The 24,639-nt window shown below is 45.8% G+C and overlaps 1 protein-coding gene across 2 annotated transcripts in view; it reads left to right on the forward strand.

The window, feature by feature from the left end:
- Window positions 1–24,639, forward strand: part of frem2b (FRAS1 related extracellular matrix 2b) — a 110,825-nt gene that overhangs the window by 81,330 nt on the left and 4,856 nt on the right. For both annotated transcript variants that reach the window (XM_036961304.1, XM_036961305.1), the window contains exons 10-23: window positions 6,768–6,977; window positions 7,461–7,658; window positions 7,890–8,054; window positions 8,325–8,507; window positions 8,702–8,832; window positions 9,092–9,247; window positions 9,618–9,821; window positions 10,360–10,591; window positions 10,720–11,051; window positions 17,489–17,681; window positions 17,970–18,074; window positions 18,327–18,454; window positions 18,736–18,870; window positions 19,331–19,457. In XM_036961304.1, the coding sequence (XP_036817199.1) occupies window positions 6,768–6,977; window positions 7,461–7,658; window positions 7,890–8,054; window positions 8,325–8,507; window positions 8,702–8,832; window positions 9,092–9,247; window positions 9,618–9,821; window positions 10,360–10,591; window positions 10,720–11,051; window positions 17,489–17,681; window positions 17,970–18,074; window positions 18,327–18,454; window positions 18,736–18,870; window positions 19,331–19,457 (2,499 nt within the window). The remainder of the gene's footprint in view (window positions 1–6,767; window positions 6,978–7,460; window positions 7,659–7,889; window positions 8,055–8,324; window positions 8,508–8,701; window positions 8,833–9,091; window positions 9,248–9,617; window positions 9,822–10,359; window positions 10,592–10,719; window positions 11,052–17,488; window positions 17,682–17,969; window positions 18,075–18,326; window positions 18,455–18,735; window positions 18,871–19,330; window positions 19,458–24,639) is intronic.

A 24,639-nucleotide genomic window follows, 5' to 3' on the forward strand; every position in this document is an offset into this window, starting at 1 on the left:
CCTGACCTACTACACCATAGAAAACCAAGGGCTCCTCCAACCAAGATACACCTCCAATTGACTCAAATTATGTAAATTCGCCTATCAGAAGCTTCTAAAGCCATGACATAATTTTCTGGAATTTTCAGTCAACTTAGTGTTTGTAAACTTCTGACCCACTGGAATTGTGATACAGTGAATTATAAGTGAAATAATCTGTCTGTAAACAATTGTTGGAAAAATTACTTGTCATGCACAAAGTAGATGTTCTAACCGACTTGCCAAAACTATAGTTTGTTAACAAGACATTTGTGGAGTGGTTGAAAAACGAGTTTTAATGATTCCAACCTAAGTGTATGTTAACTTACGACTTCAACTGTATATGTATATATATTTTTAGCCATAAAATATATGGGGTATTGGAAATTATGCAGAAAATTACATTGATGGAAGCAACAATCTTTCTGCAATATTAAAGCTGATCCACCCCTTAAAAAACGCAACAACACAGCACACTGAATGTCTATGACAGTACACTGTCTGCTGAAGGTAGGTGCTCCAGTCCCTGTCCCTACAATACAACACACTGCTCTCACACAGGGTACTGTACTACAATACAATGTATTTGTGTTACAGCACACTGGCTTTACCGCTGTGTTTAAAGAGTCATATAGAGCTTAGGGAAGGTTAACCAGGTGGAACAATATGCTTTAGTCCTCCTCAGGGTTAGTCTGTCTGACTGTCACTCTGTTGTTGGGGAAGTAGAGAGAACGCCCAGAGTCCACCTCAGGGTTAGTCTGTCTGACTGTCACTCTGTTGTTGTGGAAGTAGAGAGAACGACCAGAGTCCACCTCAGGGTTAGTCTGTCTGACTGTCACTCTGTTGTTGTGGAAGTAGAGAGAACGACCAGAGTCCACCTCAGGGTTAGTCTGTCTGTCTGTCACTCTGTTGTTGTGGAAGTAGAGAGAACGCCCAGAGTCCTCCTCAGGGTTAGTCTGTATGTCTGTCACTCTGGTGTTGTGGAAGTAGAGAGAACGCCCAGAGTCCTCCTCAGGGTTAGTCTGTATGTCTGTCACTCTGGTGTTGTGGAAGTAGAGAGAACGACCAGAGTCCACCTCAGGGTTAGTCTGTATGTCTGTCACTCTGGTGTTGTGGAAGTAGAGAGAACGACCAGAGTCCACCTCAGGGTTAGTCTGTATGTCTGTCACTCTGTTGTTGTGGAAGTAGAGAGAACGACCAGAGTCCACCTCAGGGTTAGTCTGTCTGACTGTCACTCTGGTGTTGTGGAAGTAGAGAGAACGCCCAGAGTCCTCCTCAGGGTTAGTCTGTATGTCTGTCACTCTGTTGTTGTGGAAGTAGAGAGAACGACCAGAGTCCACCTCAGGGTTAGTCTGTCTGACTGTCACTCTGGTGTTGTGGAAGTAGAGAGAACGACCAGAGTCCACCTCAGGGTTAGTCTGTCTGACTGTCACTCTGTTGTTGTGGAAGTAGAGAGAACGACCAGAGTCCTCCTCAGGGTTAGTCTGTATGTCTGTCACTCTGTTGTTGTGGAAGTAGAGAGAACGACCAGAGTCCTCCTCAGGGTTAGTCTGTATGTCTGTCACTCTGTTGTTGTGGAAGTAGAGAGAACGACCAGAGTCCACCTCAGGGTTAGTCTGTCTGACTGTCACTCTGGTGTTGTGGAAGTAGAGAGAACGACCAGAGTCCACCTCAGGGTTAGTCTGTATGTCTGTCACTCTGTTGTTGTGGAAGTAGAGAGAACGCCCAGAGTCCACCTCAGGGTTAGTCTGTCTGACTGTCACTCTGTTGTTGTGGAAGTAGAGAGAACGCCCAGAGTCCACCTCAGGGTTAGTCTGTATGTCTGTCACTCTGTTGTTGTGGAAGTAGAGAGAACGCCCAGAGTCCACCTCAGGGTTAGTCTGTCTGACTGTCACTCTGGTGTTGTGGAAGTAGAGAGAACGACCAGAGTCCTCCTCAGGGTTAGTCTGTATGTCTGTCACTCTGTTGTTGTGGAAGTAGAGAGAACGACCAGAGTCCTCCTCAGGGTTAGTCTGTCTGACTGTCACTCTGTTGTTGTGGAAGTAGAGAGAACGCCCAGAGTCCACCTCAGGGTTAGTCTGTCTGACTGTCACTCTGGTGTTGTGGAAGTAGAGAGAACGCCCAGAGTCCACCTCAGGGTTAGTCTGTCTGACTGTCACTCTGTTGTTGTGGAAGTAGAGAGAACGACCAGAGTCCTCCTCAGGGTTAGTCTGTCTGACTGTCACTCTGGTGTTGTGGAAGTAGAGAGAACGACCAGAGTCCACCTCAGGGTTAGTCTGTCTGACTGTCACTCTGTTGTTGTGGAAGTAGAGAGAACGACCAGAGTCCTCCTCAGGGTTAGTCTGTATGTCTGTCACTCTGTTGTTGTGGAAGTAGAGAGAACGACCAGAGTCCTCCTCAGGGTTAGTCTGTATGTCTGTCACTCTGTTGTTGTGGAAGTAGAGAGAACGACCAGAGTCCACCTCAGGGTTAGTCTGTCTGACTGTCACTCTGGTGTTGTGGAAGTAGAGAGAACGACCAGAGTCCACCTCAGGGTTAGTCTGTATGTCTGTCACTCTGTTGTTGTGGAAGTAGAGAGAACGCCCAGAGTCCACCTCAGGGTTAGTCTGTCTGACTGTCACTCTGTTGTTGTGGAAGTAGAGAGAACGCCCAGAGTCCACCTCAGGGTTAGTCTGTATGTCTGTCACTCTGTTGTTGTGGAAGTAGAGAGAACGCCCAGAGTCCACCTCAGGGTTAGTCTGTCTGACTGTCACTCTGGTGTTGTGGAAGTAGAGAGAACGACCAGAGTCCTCCTCAGGGTTAGTCTGTATGTCTGTCACTCTGTTGTTGTGGAAGTAGAGAGAACGACCAGAGTCCTCCTCAGGGTTAGTCTGTCTGACTGTCACTCTGTTGTTGTGGAAGTAGAGAGAACGCCCAGAGTCCACCTCAGGGTTAGTCTGTCTGACTGTCACTCTGGTGTTGTGGAAGTAGAGAGAACGCCCAGAGTCCACCTCAGGGTTAGTCTGTCTGACTGTCACTCTGTTGTTGTGGAAGTAGAGAGAACGACCAGAGTCCTCCTCAGGGTTAGTCTGTCTGACTGTCACTCTGTTGTTGTGGAAGTAGAGAGAACGCCCAGAGTCCACCTCAGGGTTAGTCTGTCTGACTGTCACTCTGGTGTTGTGGAAGTAGAGAGAACGACCAGAGTCCACCTCAGGGTTAGTCTGTCTGACTGTCACTCTGTTGTTGTGGAAGTAGAGAGAACGACCAGAGTCCACCTCAGGGTTAGTCTGTCTGACTGTCACTCTGGTGTTGTGGAAGTAGAGAGAACGCCCAGAGTCCACCTCAGGGTTAGTCTGTCTGACTGTCACTCTGGTGTTGTGGAAGTAGAGGGAACGCCCAGAGTCCACCTCAGGGTTAGTCTGTCTGACTGTCACTCTGGTGTTGTGGAAGTAGAGAGAACGCCCAGAGCATCACAGGCTGGATGTGTTGGGATGTTATATGACCTCTGAATGTAAACATTAGTGGAGAGGGGAAGGGCTCTGCTCAGCCCCAGCTGCATCCTATAGTTACCCTATTCCTTTTGTAGTGCACTGCTATTGACCAGGACCCATAGCGGATAGGGCGCCATTTGGTACGCAACCCCAGTCTGGTAGCTGTTGGAAGGTACAGAGGAGGGTAGGCCTACAGGGTTGGGAGGGACAGGGTTGGAAGGTACAGAGGAGGGTAGGCCTACAGGGTTGGGAGGGACAGGGTTGGAAGGTACAGAGGAGGGTAGGCCTACAGGGTTGGGAGGGACAGGGTTGGAAGGTACAGAGGAGGGTAGGCCTACAGAGTTGGGAGGGACAGGGTTGGAAGGTACAGAGGAGGGTAGGCCTACAGGGTTGGGAGGGACAGGGTTGGAAGGTACAGAGGAGGGTAGGCCTACAGGGCTGGGAGGGACAGGGTTGGGAACAATGTTGGTGATAAAGCTGGATTGAGTGAAGACAGAGGAATGTAGACTGAATCCCTCACACTCTGGTGTTTAAGTCTGGATAGAGAGACTATACTGTATATATAGCTCCTGAAAGTAAAACCTTCTCCCTGCCTGCAGCCTTCCTCATATCACCTGCCCCCGAGCACTCCTCCTTCCCCTCACTCCTCTTTCACCTCCTCCCTCCCTCCCCCTTTCTCTCTCCCTCCCTCCCCACTATCTCTCTTACTCCCTCTCACTCCTTAATTCTCTCTTCTCCTGCCCGCAGCAAAATATTGTTTCTATCCTATCTAATCTGTTGAGATTAAGTGGTAATGCCGTCCCAAGCAGACAAGTAGCTTTATAATACAGTCCTAAGCAGACAAGTAGCTTTATAATACAGTCCCAAGCAGACAAGTAGCTTTATAATACAGTCCCAAGCAGACAAGTAGCTTTATAATACAGTCCCAAGCAGACAAGTAGCTTTATAATACAGTCCCAAGCAGACAAGTAGCTTTATAATACAGTCCCAAGCAGACAAGTAGCTTTATAATACAGTCCCAAGCGAAGGTACACACAACGCTGGTTCAGAAACACATAGCTGGGTCTGTGGGTCAGATGTCCATAGCAGGGTTGGTCCTGAATGTTTTCTATATAGGTCACTACTTTTGATCCGGGTCAAAAAGTATATACAGTGCCTTGCGAAAGTATTCGGCCCCCTTGAACTTTGCGACCTTTTGCCACATTTCAGGCTTCAAACATAAAGATATAAAACTGTATTTTTTTGTGAAGAATCAACAACAAGTGGGACACAATCATGAAGTGGAACGACATTTATTGGATATTTCAAACTTTTTTAACAAATCAAAAACTGAAAAATTGGTTGTGCAAAATTATTCAGCCCCCTTAAGTTAATACTTTGTAGCGCCACCTTTTGCTGCGATTACAGCTGTAAGTCGCTTGGGGTATGTCTCTATCAGTTTTGCACATCGAGAGACTGAAATTTTTTCCCATTCCTCCTTGCAAAACAGCTCGCACTCAGTGAGGTTGGATGGAGAGCATTTGTGAACAGCAGTTTTCAGTTCTTTCCACAGATTCTCGATTGGATTCAGGTCTGGACTTTGACTTGGCCATTCTAACACCTGGATATGTTTATTTTTGAACCATTCCATTGTAGATTTTGCTTTATGTTTTGGATCATTGTCTTGTTGGAAGACAAATCTCCGTCCCAGTCTCAGGTCTTTTGCAGACTCCATCAGGTTTTCTTCCAGAATGGTCCTGTATTTGGCTCCATCCATCTTCCCATCAATTTTAACCATCTTCCCTGTCCCTGCTGAAGAAAAGCAGGCCCAAACCATGATGCTGCCACCACCATGTTTGACAGTGGGGATGGTGTGTTCAGTGTGATGAGCTGTGTTGCTTTTACGCCAAACATAACGTTTTGCATTGTTGCCAAAAAGTTCAATTTTGGTTTCATCTGACCAGAGCACCTTCTTCCACATGTTTGGTGTGTCTCCCAGGTGGCTTGTGGCAAACTTTAAACGACACTTTTTATGGATATCTTTAAGAAATGGCTTTCTTCTTGCCACTCTTCCATAAAGGCCAGATTTGTGCAATATACGACTGATTGTTGTCCTATGGACAGAGTCTCCCACCTCAGCTGTAGATCTCTGCAGTTCATCCAGAGTGATCATGGGCCTCTTGGCTGCATCTCTGATCAGTCTTCTCCTTGTATGAGCTGAAAGTTTAGAGGGACGGCCAGGTCTTGGTAGATTTGCAGTGGTCTGATACTCCTTCCATTTCAATATTATCGCTTGCACAGTGCTCCTTGGGATGTTTAAAGCTTGGGAAATCTTTTTGTATCCAAATCCGGCTTTAAACTTCTTCACAACAGTATCTCGGACCTGCCTGGTGTGTTCCTTGTTCATCGTGATGCTCTCTGCGCTTTTAACGGACCTCTGAGACTATCACAGTGCAGGTGCATTTATACGGAGACTTGATTACACACAGGTGGATTGTATTTATCATCATTAGTCATTTAGGTCAACATAGGATCATTCAGAGATCCTCACTGAACTTCTGGAGAGTTTGCTGCACTGAAAGTAAAGGGGCTGAATAATTTTGCACGCCCAATTTTTCAGTTTTTGATTTGTTAAAAAAGTTTGAAATATCCAATAAATGTCGTTCCACTTCATGATTGTGTCCCACTTGTTGTTGATTCTTCACAAAAAAATACAGTTTTATATCTTTATGTTTGAAGCCTGAAATGTGGCAAAAGGTCGCAAAGTTCAAGGGGGCCGAATACTTTCGCAAGGCACTGTATATAGGGAATAGGGTGCCATTTGGGACGCACCCTAGGTCAGCGGTACAGGAAGCAGTCATGGGGGTAAAGGCCATGCCATCAACACCCTGCCTCTTCATATCTCTGAGTGGATGAAGAACATGTTTACACCCTCCCGGGGGCCTAGGGAGATATCAGATGTCTCACACTACTGCAGTGTTAATCCTCACACAGATTCCTAGTGCTCCTTCACTGCTATGTACTGTTGAGAGGAAGCAACATTTGATAAACATGTTGTGATATTTACATTCACCGCTACTGATTATACTACTGTGAATCAAGTGTCTCAGAGTAGGATTGCTGCTCTAGGATCAGTTTTGTCTTTTAGATCATAATGAATACGATTATTTCATGACAGGGAGGACCTGATCTGAAATCAACACTCCTTCTCTGAGACACTTGATACATACAGCCCCAGGTGTTAAAATATCATCAAATACTTTAATCCTCTCATCCCTCTCTCATTTCTCGCTCCTCTAGCCGGTGTTGACTACGTAGGGATCAGTCGTAACCTGGACTTTGCCCCGGGGGTCAACCAGCAGACGTTCAGGGTGACCATCCTGGATGACCTGGGTCAGCCGGTGCTGGAGGGGACCGAGACATTCGAGCTGGTCCTCCGCATGCCCATGAACGGCATCCTGGGAGAACCGGGGAAGGCCACCATCCTCATCAACGACTCCGTCTCCGACCGTGAGTGAATCGGGCTGATATTGGGTCCATAGGCTCTGGCCAAAATTAGTGCACTATGTAGGGAATAGGGTGCCATTTGGGACACAGTCCTAGTCACAACGTTTCTGACTGTGAGTGAACCTATCTGATTTGTTAGGATGCGTCTAATTATCAATGAGATCTAATATAGATTAATATGAGCAATGGTATTTTATTCAGGAGTTTTGAAAACCTATCATACCTTGCTCTGACAAAACAGGGCATCTCTGAAACACATCAACACCAATAAAGGTGATTGAGCAACGCTGCCACCTAAAGCTTTGGTATCACGTTACTGTAAGTGTCCTTATCAAAGCATTTATAAAGCCTTTTTAAAGGCTTATAGTGCATTATAAGATCAGCTGTAGACAGTTATGAGCGTTATGTCATGGTTATGATCAACACTGTTTCACGATGCACTTGATCTAACGTAGATGATTTGTTGATGTGATTGTCCTCTAACAGTGCCCAAGGTGCAGTTCCGTGATGCCATGCACATGGGGCATGAGAACTCCGGTCAGATCTCAGTCGTGGTGTATCGTAGTGGAGACATCAGTTACAGGTCAACGGTCCGCTGTTACACCAGACAGGGCACCGCTCAGGTCATGATGGACTTCAACGAACGACCCAACACGGACGCTTCCATCATCACCTTCTTACCAGGTAACACTGAAATCTCTTCTGTAAAAGACTGTAGAAGACCAGGAAACACACTGACACAAGAAACACCTCATAGGCCAAAAGGGTATAGTTTCTCTGTGCATTTTGGAACCCTTCAAAACATTAGATTTTTCAACAACTGGTTACCCCTTTTTGATAATGTCTTTCAATCTCAATCTCTCTCTCTTTTTCTCCTCCCATCTCCGTCTCTCTATCTCTCCCCTCTCTCTCCAGGGGAGGTGGAGAAGCCGTGTGTTCTGTCTCTGGTTGATGACACGGAGCATGAGGAGGAGGAGGAGCTGAGGCTGCTGTTGGGGTCGCCCCGCAGTGAGTCTCCGTTCGGAGCGTCCATCGGGAAACAGAACGAGACTCTGGTCAAGATCATGGATGACGCAGACAGTAAGACTGACTGACTCACAGATGGAATAATTTCATCTGGAGACAATAAAATAAGTTGCACACTCTATAATAGTCACAGATACTTATTACATTACTTTATACATTTTTTTCTCAAATTCATGATCTGCTAGTCTGCATCCTGTTGACTTGTTTTGGTGTGTGTCATTCACAACTCATTCTACTCTGTTAGTCTGTCACCTTGTTTAGTTCATATCACCTATCACACTGCTCCATGTCTGGCTCTGTGACCCTCATCCATGTTATCCCCAGAGGCCATCATCAAGTTTGGGGAGACTAAGTTCAGCGTGAGTGAGCCTAGCGGGGCAGGCCAGGTGTCCATGGTGAAGATCCCAGTGCTGAGGGTAGGAGACACCTCCAAGGTCTCTGTGGTCCGCGTCCACACCAAGGACGGATCAGCCACCTCCGGAGAGGACTACCATCCTGTATCTGAAGGTGAGAAATATTACAACACATCAACCTCTCACGTCAATAAGGCCATGAGTTTTTCCTGATAATGTGATCTGATTAGGAAAATATCCTGACCCTAATACTATATAAATAATCAACTTGATAAGGTAACCCCGTCAGTATCTGCAGTGTATAGATGTTTCCTGTTTAACCTACAGCCATGTTGTTGTTTACCCCAGACGTTGAGTTCAAGGAGGGTGACACAGAGCACTACATCGAGGTGGAGATCTTGTATGATGGAGTCCGAGAGATGAGAGAAGCCTTCACGGTCCACCTGAAACCTGATGAGAACATGGTGGCTGAGACGCAGGTGAGGACTGGTACAATAACATCACATAGACTCAGCAATATGACGTTGACCCAAGTAGCAGGATGAACGGAGAATATGGCAGATAAGCGCGATGCAGTCACGCAGAGTATTTGCGCATGTGCACGAGTACACTTCACTTACCTTCGACTTGAGAGCTGAGGGACAAGAACAAGAGAGAAGTTTAGTTGTTGCGTTAGTCGCCCCTGATACATTAACAACACTTTTCTTTTTGATCTGTTTATGTGCTGTCTGTCCTCAGATGAATAAGGCCATTATCTACATAGAGGAGACCATCAGCATGGCGGACGTCACCTTCCCCTCCGTCCCCCAGGTGTTCTCCCTACTGCAGTATGACGACACCTCCAGAGCCAGACACACCCCCCCAGTGGCAGGCTACCCCGTCGTCTGTGTCACGGTACGGAGAATGGTTTATCACGGCTTTTAACCTCCCAGTCCAGGGTTTCGTCCCAAATGGCACCCTATTCTCTGTTTTATGCACCTACTTTTGACCAGAGTCCCATAGGGAAGTGCACTATATAGGGAATATGATGCCATTTAGGACATAGGCCAGGGCATCATTGTATTCACTGTCTGCTCTTAATTTGCATAAAAAACCAAGTCTTTGGCTTTTCTTTGGCTTAGGAATATGTCAATTAGGATTCAGTTAGGATTTAATTTGATATTGAAGATGAGTGATGTTGACGAACAATGCACATTTTCCCTACACATTACAGTATATTTTGCCTCATTCCCAAACACGGTCTCCTCTCTCCTCCCTCTCTCAGGCTTGTAACCCTAAGTACCCTGACTACGACAAGACTGGCTCCATCTGCATCAGCGAGCACATCAATGACACGCTGACCCACTATCGATGGTTGGTCAGCGCTCCAACCAGCCTGGACGGGGTCACCAGCTCCATGAGAGAGGTGGACTTTGATACCTTCTTCTCCTCCTCCAAGATCATCACCTTGGACTCTGTCTATTTCCAGGTAGAGAACACATTATCACTGAATTTGGACTGACTCAGACAACGAGTTGAAACTAAAGTGAATGATTTAGTTAATGATGGGATTGAGTTGACTGTATTGATGGGATTGAGTTGACTGTATTGATGGGATTGAGTTGACTGTATTGATGTGACTGAGTTGACTGTATTGATGGGATTGAGTTGACTGTATTGATGGGATTGAGTTGACTGTATTGATGTGACTAAGTTGACTGTATTGATGTGACTAAGTTGACTGTATTGATGGGATTGAGTTGACTGTATTGATGCGACTGAGTTGACTGTATATATGCGACTGAGTTGACTGTATATATGCGACTGAGTTGACTGTATATATGCGACTGAGTTGACTGTATATGCGACTGAGTTGACTGTATATATGCGACTGAGTTGACTGTATTGATGCGACTGAGTTGACTGTATTGATGCGACTGAGTTGACTGTATTGATGCGACTGAGTTGACTGTATTGATGCGACTGAGTTGACTGTATTGATGTGAGATGTGTGTCTCTCCCTCCAGGCTGGCTCTAGGGTGCAGTGTGCAGCTCGTGCTGTGAACTCTAACGGAGACGAGGGCCTGGAACTCAGCAGCTTCATAGTCTCCATCAGTATAGAGGATGGTATGTGCCAGCCTCGTGTGGTGGGTACAGTGGGCGCTGAGCCCTTCTCTGCCAAGCTACGCTACACCGGAGCAGAGGACCCAGACCACCCCAACCTCATCAAGATCACTGTCACCATGCCACACATAGACGGTGAAGAACACAGAGAGACTTCTATCTTCTTTCTCTTTCTCTCTCCCTCTCTATTTCTCTCTCTCTTTCCCGCCCTCGCCTTTCTCTCTCCTAACCCCTTGTCTCCCCTCTCTTCTCTCCTCTCCCAGGCATGCTCCCTGTGGTCTCCACCCGTCCTATGTCTAACTTTGAGCTGACGTTGAGTCCTGATGGTACTCGTGTGGGGAACCACCGCTGTTCTAACCTGCTGGACTACACCGAGGTCAAGACCCGCCACGGCTTCATAACCAACGCCACCAAGAACCCTGAGGTGATCGGGGAGACCTCTCCCTACCAGTACAGCACCCCCCTGAGGGGATCCAGCGTACTGCGCTTCTACAAGAATCTCAACCTAGAGGCCTGTCTATGGGAGTTCACTAGTTACTATGACATGTCTGAGCTACTGTCAGACTGTGGAGGGACCATCGGTACAGACGGACAGGTGAGAGCAGTGTGTGGGAAGAGATGTTATGATGATTTCTTGGGAAGAGATGTTATGGTGATTTCTTGGGAAGAGGTGTTATGGTGATTTCTTGGGAAGAGGTGTTATGGTGATTTCTTGGGAAGAGGTGTTATGGTGATTTCTTGGGAAGAGGTGTTATGGTGATTTCTTGGGAAGAGGTGTTATGGTGATTTCTTGGGAAGAGGTGTTATGGTGATTTCTTGGGAAGAGGTGTTATGGTGATTTCTTGGGAAGAGGTGTTATGGTGATTTCTTGGGAAGAGATGTTATGGTGATTTCTTTGGAAGAGAAATATACTTGCTCAGTATTTGTCCTCCAGTTCCTTCCTATAACAGTTCTTGCAATTTTCCTTTTCACAGACACAATCCTTTGCAGCCACTTATCTGTTAGCTACCTCTTGAGATGCCCCTCTCAGACAATGTTCTTCTTAACCCCATGTTAACCTCACCACTAATAACTAACCAAACACAGTGCTTTATGGATTCCCACAACTCCTCATGTGGCCTACTACTTATCTTGTCAAAATGCCGTCTCCAACATTCACGGCATTAAAACCTTCTGCTCTTTTCTGTACTCTTTAAACAGCTGCTGCTGCGTTGAGGGAGGGACTGCTCTTACAGGTCTTACACTCTCCCTTAAACTCCCTCCCTACTTCCCTCCCTAACCCTCCCTGAGTGGAGATCTTAAACCCTGGTCACATGCTTCAGTGCTCCTGTCATGTAGATTTCCCTTGGAAACCTCCAGTCACTTCAGTGTAGTTAAATCCCAGTCAGTCTATTAGTTCACTAACACTTCATTAAGTGGGCTGCGGTCATAAAGAGATGCCTGCAGAGAGAAGAGATGCCTGCAGAGAGAAAGAGAAGAGATGCCTGCAGAGAGAGAGAGAGAGAGATGCCTGCAGAGAGAGAGAGAGAGAGAGATGCCTGCAGAGAGAGAGTGAGAGATGCCTGCAGAGAGAGAGAGAGAGAGATGCCTGCAGAGAGAGAGAGAGATGCCTGCAGAGAGAGAGAGCAAGAGAGAGAGAGAGATGCCTGCAGAGAGAGAGAGAGAGAGAGAGATGCCTGCAGAAAGAAGAGATGACAGCAGAGAGAAGAGATGCCTGCAGAGAGAGAGAGCAAAGGGCATGGTAAATCAACAGTGCATGTAGAATTTACGAGAGGCTAACTGCTTATCCAATTTAAGGTTATTCATAATGTTTGGTTGAAAAGACACCAACTCCATGGAATATCACTAAATTCTATGTAAAGTGAAATTCATTTCGCAAGATAAATGAGACTGTAAATGGAAGAATATGTGACTGAGTTATGATACATAGGAAGTATAAGATAATGATATTTTATGGAGGCAGTCATCATCATTCTTTTCTAAAGTAAACCTTCTCCACACTTTATGACTTTCCTTCTGGCAGGTTCCAATCCAGCGTTAGCCCCTTTGTTTACCCTGAAACTGAAAGAAGTTCATATTCGGACAAGACAGAGCTTTGTGGGAGAGGTTGGAGTTGATTACCACTTAGTAATCCTGAATGTCAGGGTCTGCCTTAGTACCATGTACCAACATTGGTTTACCTTTGTCAATGTCCCTCCCATCTGCAGGTTTGATGTGCTGTTTCTAGTCGCTGGCAGCCATGTGATAACAGACTGTTTTAAGTATCACTGTGTTGTTTTAAGTAAGATCCATAACTAACAAAGAGAATGAGACCCCGCCAGGTACTATAGACATGCCTCTATTCACCCAGAAACCCTATACCCCTACTGCAGCGACTACCTGTGTCACATCCATATGAGCTGTCTTACAGGTGAGTTGTACTGTAAGCTTCAATCAGTGTGGCCAGGCGGAACAAACATAAAGACTCAACAACAGCTCTAGTCTAGAGGATCATTATTTGTGCCCCTGTGTTCTCTCTGACATGATTGGCCCTTAAGGGGCCGACCGACTGACTGGGAAGCTGGGGGGGCTGAGTAGAGAGGTTGCGGGCTACAGAGAGACTGAGTCACACCGAGTTTGGGGCCCCAGGCTGGCCTCTCACCGTGCTGGGACTGACTCTGTCTCTCTGTGTCTGTGTGTCATGGTGAGAGGCTTTGTCCCCAGCTTATCAGACCACAGGAATCCATTAGGTCTCAGCAGACAGCGTCCGGGTCATACAGCAAATCATATGCCTCAGCTCTCTGGGTTCTACCAGTTCTCTTAACTCTAACTCTCTCTCCTCTCGCTCTCTCTCTCTCTCTCTCGCTTTTCTCCTCTTCATTCTCTCTCTCTCTTCTCTCTCTTTCGCTCTCTCTCTCTCACTTTTCTCCTCTTCATTCTCTCTCGCTCTCTCTCTCTCTCTCACTTTTCTCCTCTTTATTCTCTCTCTTCTCTTTATTCTCTCTTTCTCGCTCGCTCTCTCTCTCTCTCTCTCTCTCTCTCTCTCTCTCTCTCTCTCTCTCTCTCTCAGGGCATAGACAGGTCCCATCATGAAGGGAGAGCTAGTGCAGACAGGTAACTCTCATGTCACCGGAGGGAGCAGATACCATTCAAATCTCTCTACAGTCTCTCTCTCTTTTTCTCTCTCTCTGGTTCTTTGTCTCGCTGTTGTTTTAAGGGTTTCAAGTACAATAGAACAAATCAACTGCCTGGATTGTTATGTCTTGATTGCATGGGATGGTTTTATTTTAATGGTTGACAAAGCAGTAATTGAATAACACAGCCAAACATTCATCAGTTACAAATGGAATGGTTTGCTATTGTTGCCATATATCTGGATTCAACTCTATTGAAAAGATACCATCTCTCTGAAATGTGGCCAGCGTAAATGTCAGAGTCAATGTAAACCCTCTTGAATCTATAAGAGCTCCAGTAGTACTAGTACAGCCAATACAGTACAGCACTGTGTATCTACACTGAATGTACAAAACATTAGAGACAGCTTCCTAATATTGAGTTGCACCCCCTTTTGCCCTCAGAACAGCCTCAATTTGTCAGGACATGGACTACAAGGTGTCGAAAGGGATGCTGGCCCACGTTTACTCCAATGCTTCCCATAGTTGGCTGGATATCCTTTGGGTGGTGGACCATTCTTAATACACACGGGAAACTGATGAGTGTGAAAACCCAGCAGTGTTGCAGTTCTTGACACAAACAATTGAACCTAGCACGTACTACCATACTCCGTTCAGACACTTAAATCTTTTGTCTTGCCCATTCACCCTCTGAATGACACCCATACACAATCCAGCAGGTAGCCTAGTGGTTAGAGCTTTGGGCCAATAACCAACAGGTTGCTAGATTGAATCCCCGAGTTGACAAGGTAAAAATCTGAACAAGGCAGTTAACCCACTGTTCCGAGGCCCTCATTGTAAATAAGAATGTGTTCTTAACTGTTAAATAAAATTTAAAAATCCTTATTTAGCATGTCTCGTCCCCTTCATTTACACTGATTGAAGTGGATTTAACAAGTGACATAAACAAGGGATCATAGCTTTCACCTGGATTCACCTGGTCAGCCTATGTCATGGAAAGATCAGTGTATATTAAGTGGTATGATGCTGTCTACTGGTAGTAATACTCACTGAAGCCCTACATAAGCCACCGTAATAGGTATGTCACCTGCTATCTTTGTTGCGCTCTTAATCACATGAATCTATCCAAGCCATAACCATATATCAAGTTATGAGTAGAGACTGATCAAATTAGGTATTTGTTAAGGAATGAGTGGATACTGATTCCATGAGGTATTTGTAAAGTTATGAGTGGGTCTGAATACTGTTCCCATGAGGTATATGCAAGCTCCATACAGATAGGCAGCTTGTAAATGTTTAGTATAGGCCTATATATAAACCAGTACTAGGGACCTTTTGGAAGCTCCCTGCTTGTTGGATGTTTAAGTGTGTGGATGTTTAAATGCACCTTGCAGAGTTTGATGTAATGTATGTACTCTATATTTCTCTTTTTATTTCACTATCTCTCTCTTCCCCCCCGTCTCTCTATTTATTTCACTATCTCTCTCTCCGCCCCTCTCTCTATTTCTGTAACGGTTTTCTTCCGCTGAAGGAAAGGAGGACCAAAATGCAGCGTGGTTAGAGTTCAACATGTTTAATATAGACGATAAACAAGAACACTACAAAATTCAAAACAAATGTGAAAACCGAACCAGTCCTATCTGGTGCAATGACACAAAGACAGAAGACAACCACCCACAAAGTACCCACAGAATATGGCTGCCTAAATATGGTCCCAATCAGAGACAACGATAGACAGTTGAGAACCAATCTAGGCAACCATAGACCTACAAACTACCTAGAAAGGAAACAGCCCCATAAATATACAAAAAAAAAAAAACAGCCAACACACACACATCCCCCATGTCACACCCTGACCTAACCAAAATAATAAAGAAAACAAAGATAACTAAGGCCAGGGCGTGACAGAGGTAGCTCAGGCTGGTTGACGGCTCTGGCAGCTCCTGGCTGACTGATGGCTCTGGCGGCTCCTGGTTGACTGACGGCTCCTGGCTGACTGACGGCTCTGGCGGCTCCTGGCTGACTGACGGCTCTAGCGGCTCCTGGCTGACTGACGGCCCTGGCGGCTCCTGGCTGACTGACGGCCCTGGCGGCTCCTGGCTGACTGGCGGCCCTGGCGGATCCTGGCTGACTGGCGGCTGTGGCGGATCCTGGCTGTCTGGCGGCTCTGGCGGCTCTGGCTGACTGGCGGCTCTGGCGGATCCTGGCGGATCCTGGCGGCTCCTGGCGGCTCTGGCGGATCCTGGCTGACTGGCGGCTCTGGCGGATCCTGGCTGACTGGCGGCTCTGGCGGATCCTGGCAGACTGGCGGCTCTGGCGGATCCTGGCAGACTGGCGGCTCTGGCGGATCCTGGCAGACTGGCGGCTCTGGCGGATCCTGGCGGATCCTTGCAGACTGGCGGCTCTGGCGGCTCCTTGCAGACTGGCGGCTCTGGCGGCTCTGGACAGGTGGGAGACTCTAGCAGCTCTGGACAGGTGGGAGACTCTAGCAGCTCTGGACAGGCGGGAGACTCTAGCAGCTCTGGACAGGCGGGAGACTCTAGCAGCTCTGGACAGGCGAGGCGCACTGTAGACCTGGTGCGTGGTGCCGGCACTGGTGGTACTGGGCCGAGGACACGCACCTCAGGGCGAGTGCGGGGAGGAGAAACAGGGAGTACTGGGCTCTGGACACGCACAGGAAGCCTGGTGCGAGGGGCTGCCACCGGAGGGCTGGTGCATGTAGGTGGCACTGGATAGACCGGACCGTGCAGGCGCACTGGAGCTCTTGAGCACCGAGCCTGCCCAACCTTACCTGGCTCGATGCCCACTCTAGCCCGGCCGATACGAGGAGCGGGAATGTACCGCACCGGGCTATGCACCCGCACTGGAGAAACCGTGCGCTCCACAGCATAACACGGTGCCTGCCCGGTCTCTCTCGCTCTCCGGTAGCACAGGAAGTTGGCGCAGGTCTCCTACCTGGCTTTGCCATGCTCCCTGTGTGCCCCCCCCAAAAAAAAAATTGTGGCTGCCTCTCGGGCTTCCTACCGCGCCGTCGTGCTCGTTTCGCCAACTCCATTCTCCTGTAACCCTCCTCGCACTGCTCCAGCAAATCCCAGGCGGGCTCCGGCACTCTCCCTGGGTCGACCGCCCACCTGTCTCTCTTCCCAAGTTGTATAGTCCAGATTCTGCTCCCATGTCCAGAAATCCTGACATCGCTGCCTCTCCTGCTCCTGCCCGTTACCGCGCTGCTTGGTCCTGTTGTGGTGGGTGGTTCTGTAACGGTTTTCTTCCGCTGAAGGAGAGGAGGACCAAAATGCAGCGTGGCTAGAGTTCAACATGTTAACTATAGACGATAAACAAGAACACTACAAAATACAAAACAACAAATGTGAAAACCGAAACAGTCCTATCTGGTGCAATGACAGAAGACAACCACCCACAAAGTACCCACAGAATATGGCTGCCTAAATATGGTTCCCAATCGGAGACAACGATAGACAGCTGCCTCTAATTGAGAACCAATTTAGGCAACCATAGACCTACAAACTACCTAGAAAGGAAACAGCCCCATAAACATACAAAAAACCCTAGACCAGACAAACCCATAAATCCCCCATGTCACACCCTGACCTAACCAAAATAATAAAGAAAACAAAGATAACTAAGGCCAGGGCGTGACAATTTCTCTCTCTTTAGTTCTCTTTTTATTTCACTATCTTTCTCTTATCCCCCTCTCTATTTCTCTTTTTATTTCACTATCTTTCTCTCTTCCCCCCTCTCTCTATTTCTCTCTCTTTAGTTCTCCCTCTTTCTCCTGTCTCTCTGATGGAGTTGAGCCTACTATTGCTAGTATTCTGTATTACTGTACAGTTGTTGTAAAGTGTATTGCTGTTAAAATGCATGTTAAATACGGCTTGATTTGATGCATGTCTCTCTCTAGGTGTTGAACCTGGTCCAGTCCTATGTGACCCTCCGGGTGCCCCTCCACGTCTCCTATGTGTTCCACTCCCCGGTTGGGGCAGGGGGCTGGCAGCATTTTGACCTGCAATCTGAGCTACGACTCACCTTCGTATACGACACTGCCATCTTGTGGCGGGACGGCATCGGCAGCCCTCCTGAGGCTGAGCTACAAGGCAAGTCTCACATCAAATTAAATATATGCAGAAGTAATTTCAGTCTTTACAGAATGAGGCAAAAACAAACAAATACAACACTGTCTGGTGTACTTTGACCACAGATTATATGGTTATGTTATTGCTTCTACAGCTATTAATGAGCATGTGTTAGCTTGGTGTGACAGTGAGAACGATGGGTTCTATTCTGCAGGTGCCCGTCACCGCACCTTCCTCAGTGGGTGGGCTATAATAGTAGGGATGTGTTAGTTCAGTGTGACAGGGAGACTGACTGGCTATATTCTGTAGGAGCCCTGTACCCCACCAGTATGCGTATCAACGAACAGGGTCGTCTGGTGGTCAACTTCAGAACAGAGGCTCGATTCAGAGGACTATTTGTCATATCACACTCTGGTATGTTCACATGATCTACTCTTTTCATACACTACATCCACGGTCTTAAACAAGTAGCCCAGGGCCCGTATGTATCAAGTGTCTCAGAGTATGAGTGCTGATCTAGGATCACGTCCCCCCGTCCATGTAATCTTATTAATTTTGATGTAAAAGACAAAACTGATCCTAAGTCAGCACTCCTACTCTGACACGCTTGATACTGTACATATTCCTCTTTAGTTCTGTATTAGCCTTACCTGTGTCTGTATCCAGCTTCCTCTCTGTCATCCATGGTGATGTGTGCGGACCACCCTGGGGTGACCTTTAACCTCAGCCTGGTGAGGAGCGAGCCCACCTACAACCAGCCCATGCAGCAGTGGACCTTTACATCAGACTTCGCTGTGAGGACAGCATCTTTTCTTCCATCTTTAATACTGGGTTATCAATATATTTCACATCATCTTTATTTCTTTATCTGCTAACTCTGTGTCATAAGTGTAAAGACTTGGGAGTAGCAAATCAAAAATCAAATCAAATACATGTTTTATTTGTCACATTGGGCCGAATACAACAACAACAACCTTACAGTGAAATTTACAGGATTTCCTTCTTGAGTCGTAGTGTGTTATCGGCACTGGTGTATCTGGTGTAAATAAGTGTCTTATTCCCCTCTGTCTCCCAGGTGCGTGACTACTCAGGTACCTACACGGTGAAGCTGCTGCCCTGTACCTCTCCTCCCAGTCTGGAGTACTCCCTGCCTCCTGTCTGTAACCCCAGAGAACCTGTCACCTTCGACCTGGACATACGCTTCCAGCAGGTCAGATCACCCTAGGATAACTACACACTTAGAAAAAAAGGTGCTATTTAGTACCCTAAAGGGTCCTTCGGCTGTCCCCATAGGAGAACCCTTTGAATAACCATTTTTGGTTGCAGGTAGAACCCTTTTGGATTCCATGTCGAACCTTCTGTAGAAAGGGTTCTACATTGAACCCAGAAGGGCTCTACCTGGAATCAAAAAGGGTTTTCCGACGAGGACAGCCAAAGTACCCTTTTGGAACCCTTTTTCTGAGAGTGAGCATCAATATCATATCATTAAAGTGTCTGTGAGATGACAATCTTTGAGTGCACACAGAGATGTACTCTAGTGGGAACAGCTTGAGGGGTGTTTGTCTGATGGTAACACTGTGATTGGTCTGTGTTCTCTGATGGTAACTGAATGGTATGTGTTGTCCTATACTAAGATGGTAAAACTTTGTACTGTGTGTGTTCTATCCCAGGTGAGTGACCCGGTTGCGGCTGAGTTCAGTCTGAACACACACATGTTGCTGCTGTCTAAGAGAACTTTGTGGCTGTCTGACGGATCCATGGGCTTCGGACAGGAGAGCGACACAGCCTTCTCACAGGGTACTGTAATGTTACAAACAAACACAGCCTTCTCACAGGGCACTGTAACACTACAAACAAACACAGCCTTCTCACAGGGTACTGTAATGCTAAAAACCAACACAGCCTTCTCACAGAGTACTGTAACGTTACAAACAAACACAGCCTTCTCACAGGGTACTGTAACACTACAAACAAACACAGCCTTCTCACAGGGTACTGTAACGCTAAAATCCAACACAGCCTTCTCACAGAGTACTGTAACATTACAAACAAACACAGCCTTCTCACAGGGTACTGTAACACTACAAACAAACACAGCCTTCTCACAGGGTACTGTAACGCTACAAACAAACACAGCCTTCTCACAGGGTACTGTAATGCTACAAACAAACACAGCCTTCTCACAGGGTACTGTAACACTACAAACAAACACAGCCTTCTCACAGGGTACTGTAACACTACAAACAAACACAGCCTTCTCACAGGGTACTGTAACACTACAAACAAACACAGCCTTCTCACAGGGTACTGTAACGCTACAAACAAACACAGCCTTCTCACAGGGTACTGTAATGCTACAAACAAACACAGCCTTCTCACAGGGTACTGTAAAGTTACAAACAAACACAGCCTTCTCACAGGGTACTGTAACGCTACAAACAAACACAGCCTTCTCACAGGGTACTGTAACGCTACAAACAAACACAGCCTTCTCACAGGGTACTGTAATGCTACAAACAAACACAGCCTTCTCACAGGGTACTGTAAAGTTACAAACAAACACAGCCTTCTCACAGGGTACTGTAACGCTACAAACAAACACAGCCTTCTCACAGGGTACTGTAACGTTACAAACAAACACAGCCTCTCACAGGGTACTGTAACGCTACAAACAAACACAGCCTCTCACAGGGTACTGTAACGCTACAAACAAACACAGCCTCTCACATGGGCATTTATCAATCAATCCCTCACCTTATTGTGGCGGTCAGTGCTGTTTAAGATAAGGAAGGATCGGTCAGTGCTGTTTAAAACTTCTTACGGCTGAAATCCCGTTAACGGTATCGATTTGACAACAGCCAGTGAAAGTGCAGGGCGTCAAATTCAAACAACAGAAATCTCATAATTCAAATTCCTCAAACATACATGTATTATACACAATTTTAAAGATAAACTTGTTGTTAATCCCACCACAGTGTCCGATTTCAAAAAGGCCTTACAGCGAAAGCACACCATATGATTATGTTAGGTCAGCACCTAGTCACAGAAAACACAGCCATTTTTCCTGCCAAAGAGAGGAGTCACAAAAGGCTGAAATAGAAATTAAATTAATCACTCATTTTTGATGATCTTCATCAGATGACACTCATAGGACTTCATGTTACACAATACATGTATGTTTTGTTCGATAAAGTTCATATTTATATCCAAGAATCTCAGTTTACATTGGCACATTATATTCAGTAATGTTTTGCTTCCAAAACATCCGGTGATTTTGCAGAGAGCCACATCAATTTACAGAAATACTCATCACGAATGTTGATGAAAATACACGTGTTATACATGGAATTAAAGATATACTTCTCCTTAATTCAACCGCTGTGTCAGATTTCAAAAAAGCTTTACGGGAAAAGCACACTGTGCAATAATCTGAGTACAGCGCTCAGAGACAAAAACAAGCCATACAGATAACCGCCATGTTGTGGAGTCAACAGAAGTCAGAAATAGCATTATAAATATTCACTTACCTTTAATGATCTTCATCGGAATGCACTCCCAGGAATCCCAGTTCCACAATAAATGTTTTTTTTTTCCGATAAAGTCCATCATTTATGTCCAAATACCTCCCTTTTGTTCGCGTTTAGTTCACAAATCCAAATTCACAAGGCGCAGGCACTTAGTTTAGCCGACAGTTCCATTACAGTTCGTAGAAACATGTCAAACGATGTATAGAATCAATCTTTAGGATGTTTTTATCATAAATCTTCAATAATATTCCAACCGGACAATTCCTTTGTCTTTAGAAAGGAAAAGGAACGCAGCTAACTCGCACGTGATCAGCTCATGGCACTCTGCCAGACCCCTGACTCAAACAGCTCTTATTCGCTCCCCCTTCACAGTAGAAGCCTGAAACAAGGTTCTAAAGACTGTTGACATCTAGTGGAAGCCTTAGGAAGTGCAATCGGACCAATTTTACACTGTATATTGGATAGGCAAAGACTTGAAAACCTACAAACCTCAGATTTCTCACTTCCTGGTTGGATTATTTTCTCAGGTTTTTGCCTGCCATATGAGTTATGTTATACTCAGACATCATTCAAACAGTTTTAGAAACTTCAGAGTGTTTTCTATCAAAATCTACTAATAATATGCATATCTTAGCTTCTGAGCCTGAGTAGCAGGCAGTTTACTCTGGGCACCTTATTCATCCAAGCTACTCGATACTGCCCCCCAGCCATAAGAAGTTAAGTTGAGGAAGGATCGGTCAGTGCTGTTTAAGATTAGGGAGGATTGGTCAGTGCTGTTTAAGATGAGGGAGGGTCGGTCATCATGAGGTTGCTACAACAGGTCAAGATAACATTTTGTGTAAACAAGGTGAGAGACAGTGACACATTCAATACCGCCTTGCAGACTCTTGCCTGCATCTAGCTGATCTAGTGTGTAATCATTAGTCCAACAGTTGCAAATGAGAGTTTCTTTTGGACAAATTCAGGTATGTTTATCCACGTTTCGTTCCGTTTGCTTATATTTAAGAAACATTTTCAACCAAATCTACCGAATGAATACACACCTGATCACACACAAACACAGTTCACTTTCATAGCTGCCACATACAAACAACATAATCACTTTGCTCGTTGTATATATAATTCCTTCTCGCATCTATCTACAGTGCCTTCGGAAGGTATTCAGACCCCTTGATTGTTTCCACATTTTGTTACGTTACAGCCTTATTCTAAAATTGATCACATTTTTTTTACAAATATATTAAAAACAGAAATACCTTATTTACATAAGTATTCAGACCCTTTGCTATGAGACTCGAAATTGAGCTCAGGTGCATCATGTTTCCATTGATCATCCTTGAGATGTTTTTACAACTTGATTGGAGTCCACCTGTGGTAAATTCAATTGATTGGACATGATTTGGAAAGGCACACACCTGTCTATATAAGGTCCCACAGTTGACAGTGCATGTCAGAGCAAAAACCAAGCCATGAGGTTGAAGCAATTGTCCGTATAGCTCCAAGACAGGATTGTGTTGAGGCACAGATTTGGGGAAGGGTAGCAAAAACTGCAGCATTGATGGTCCCCAAGAACACAGTGGCCTCCATCATTCTTAAATGGAAGAAGTTTGGAACCATCAATACTCTTCCTAGAGCTGGCCGCCCGGCCAAACTGAGCAATTGGGGGAGAAGGGCCTTGGTCAGGGAGGTGACCAAGAACCTGATGGTCAGTCTGACAGAGCTCTAGAGTTCCTCTGTGGAAATGGGAGAACCTTCCAGAAGGACAACCATCTCTGCAGCACTCCACCAATCAGGCCTTTATGGTAGAGTGCCACTCCTCAGTAAAAGGCACATGACGGCCCACTTGGAGTTTGCCAAAAGGCAACTAAAGACTCTCAGACCATGAGAAACAAGATTCTCTGGTCTGATGAAACCAAGAATGAACTTCTAGAGGAAACCTGGCACCATCCCTACGGTGAAGCATGGTGGTGGCAGCATCATGCTATGGGGATGTTTTTCAGCAGCAGAGACTGGGAGACTAGTCAGAATCGAGGCAAAGATGACCGAAGCAAAGTACAGAGAGAACCTTGATGAAAACCTGCCCCAGAGCGCTCAAGACTTGGGGCTAAGGTTCACCTTCCAACAGGACAACGACCCTAAGGTCAGAGCCAAGACAACACAGGAGTGACTTTGGGACAGGCACACTCAATGTCTTTGAGTGGCCCAGGAAGAGCCTGGACTTGAACCCGATCAAACATCTCTGAAGACACCTGAAAATAGCTGTGCAGCAACGCTCCCCATCCAACCTGACAGAGCTTGAGAGGATCTGCAAAGAGAATGGGAGAAACTCCCCAAATACAGGTGTGCCAAGTTTGTAGTGCCCAAGAAGACTTGAGACTGAAATCGCTGCCAAAGGTGCTTAACAAAGTACTGAGTAAAGGGTCTGAATACTTATGTAAATGTGATATTTTACATTTCTAAAATCCTGTTTTTGCATTATTAATTATGGGGTATTGTGTGTAGATTGACGAGAAAAAAGCTCAATTTAATAAGGCTGTATCCCAACAAAATGTGTAAAAACTCAAGGGGTCAAAATATTTTCCAAAGGCACTGTACTTGCTCTCCTCCTCTCACATTTTCTCCTTGGCTTGTGGACTTCAGTGCACAACATATCAGCTGTCTGTGACCAGGTGAAAAAACCTTTCCAAGCCAAACCTTCATATCATGACTGCTAACCGTTACACACAGCCTACATCGTCACCATGTTAACTAACATCATAGTCAACATACCTACTAGAACTAACGTGATACTAAACCGCTACAATCATCCTGTACAGTGTACAGGCAGCAAGCAGTTTAGCAGTTACACCAAATGAATACAACCAAAAGCGTACCTTGACTTAGAGGAGTTCCGTGTTGGATAGCCATAGCCATCTAGTTAACATAGCATCCCTCTCTGTTTGAGTCGGCTAAACTAGCTAGTTGCATTTGCTAGCTAAGTAAGTGGACATGAAAACGGAGGGAAAAAATACAACAAAATATAGCTATCTCTCTCGTTCCTCAATTTTTTCAGAAATGTATTTGTTCAAAACTGTTCAACTATTGTCTTTCTCTCTCTTTGAGTCAACTACTCACCACATTTCATGCACTGCAGTGCCAGCTAGCTGTAGCTTATTCTTTCAGTACTAGATTAATTATCTGATGCTTTGATTGGGTGGACAACATGTCAGTTCATGATACAATAGTTCTCATAGGTCGAATGGCATCTTCTGAAGTTGTCATAATTACTGTGTACTGTGTGAGCCTCCTAGGTTTTGTATTGAATTCAATGTACCCAGAGGATGATGGAAACTTGCTGTTCCCCTGGCTACAGAATGGTACTACACAAGAGGGTGCTTTTGAGACTATTGTAGACCTTCATTGCAAAACAGTGTTTTAATCAATCATTTGGTGGCATGTGAATATGTTTAGTA

This window comes from Oncorhynchus mykiss, chromosome 24 (assembly GCF_013265735.2).
Source record: "Oncorhynchus mykiss isolate Arlee chromosome 24, USDA_OmykA_1.1, whole genome shotgun sequence".
Classification (NCBI taxonomy): domain Eukaryota; kingdom Metazoa; phylum Chordata; class Actinopteri; order Salmoniformes; family Salmonidae; genus Oncorhynchus; species Oncorhynchus mykiss.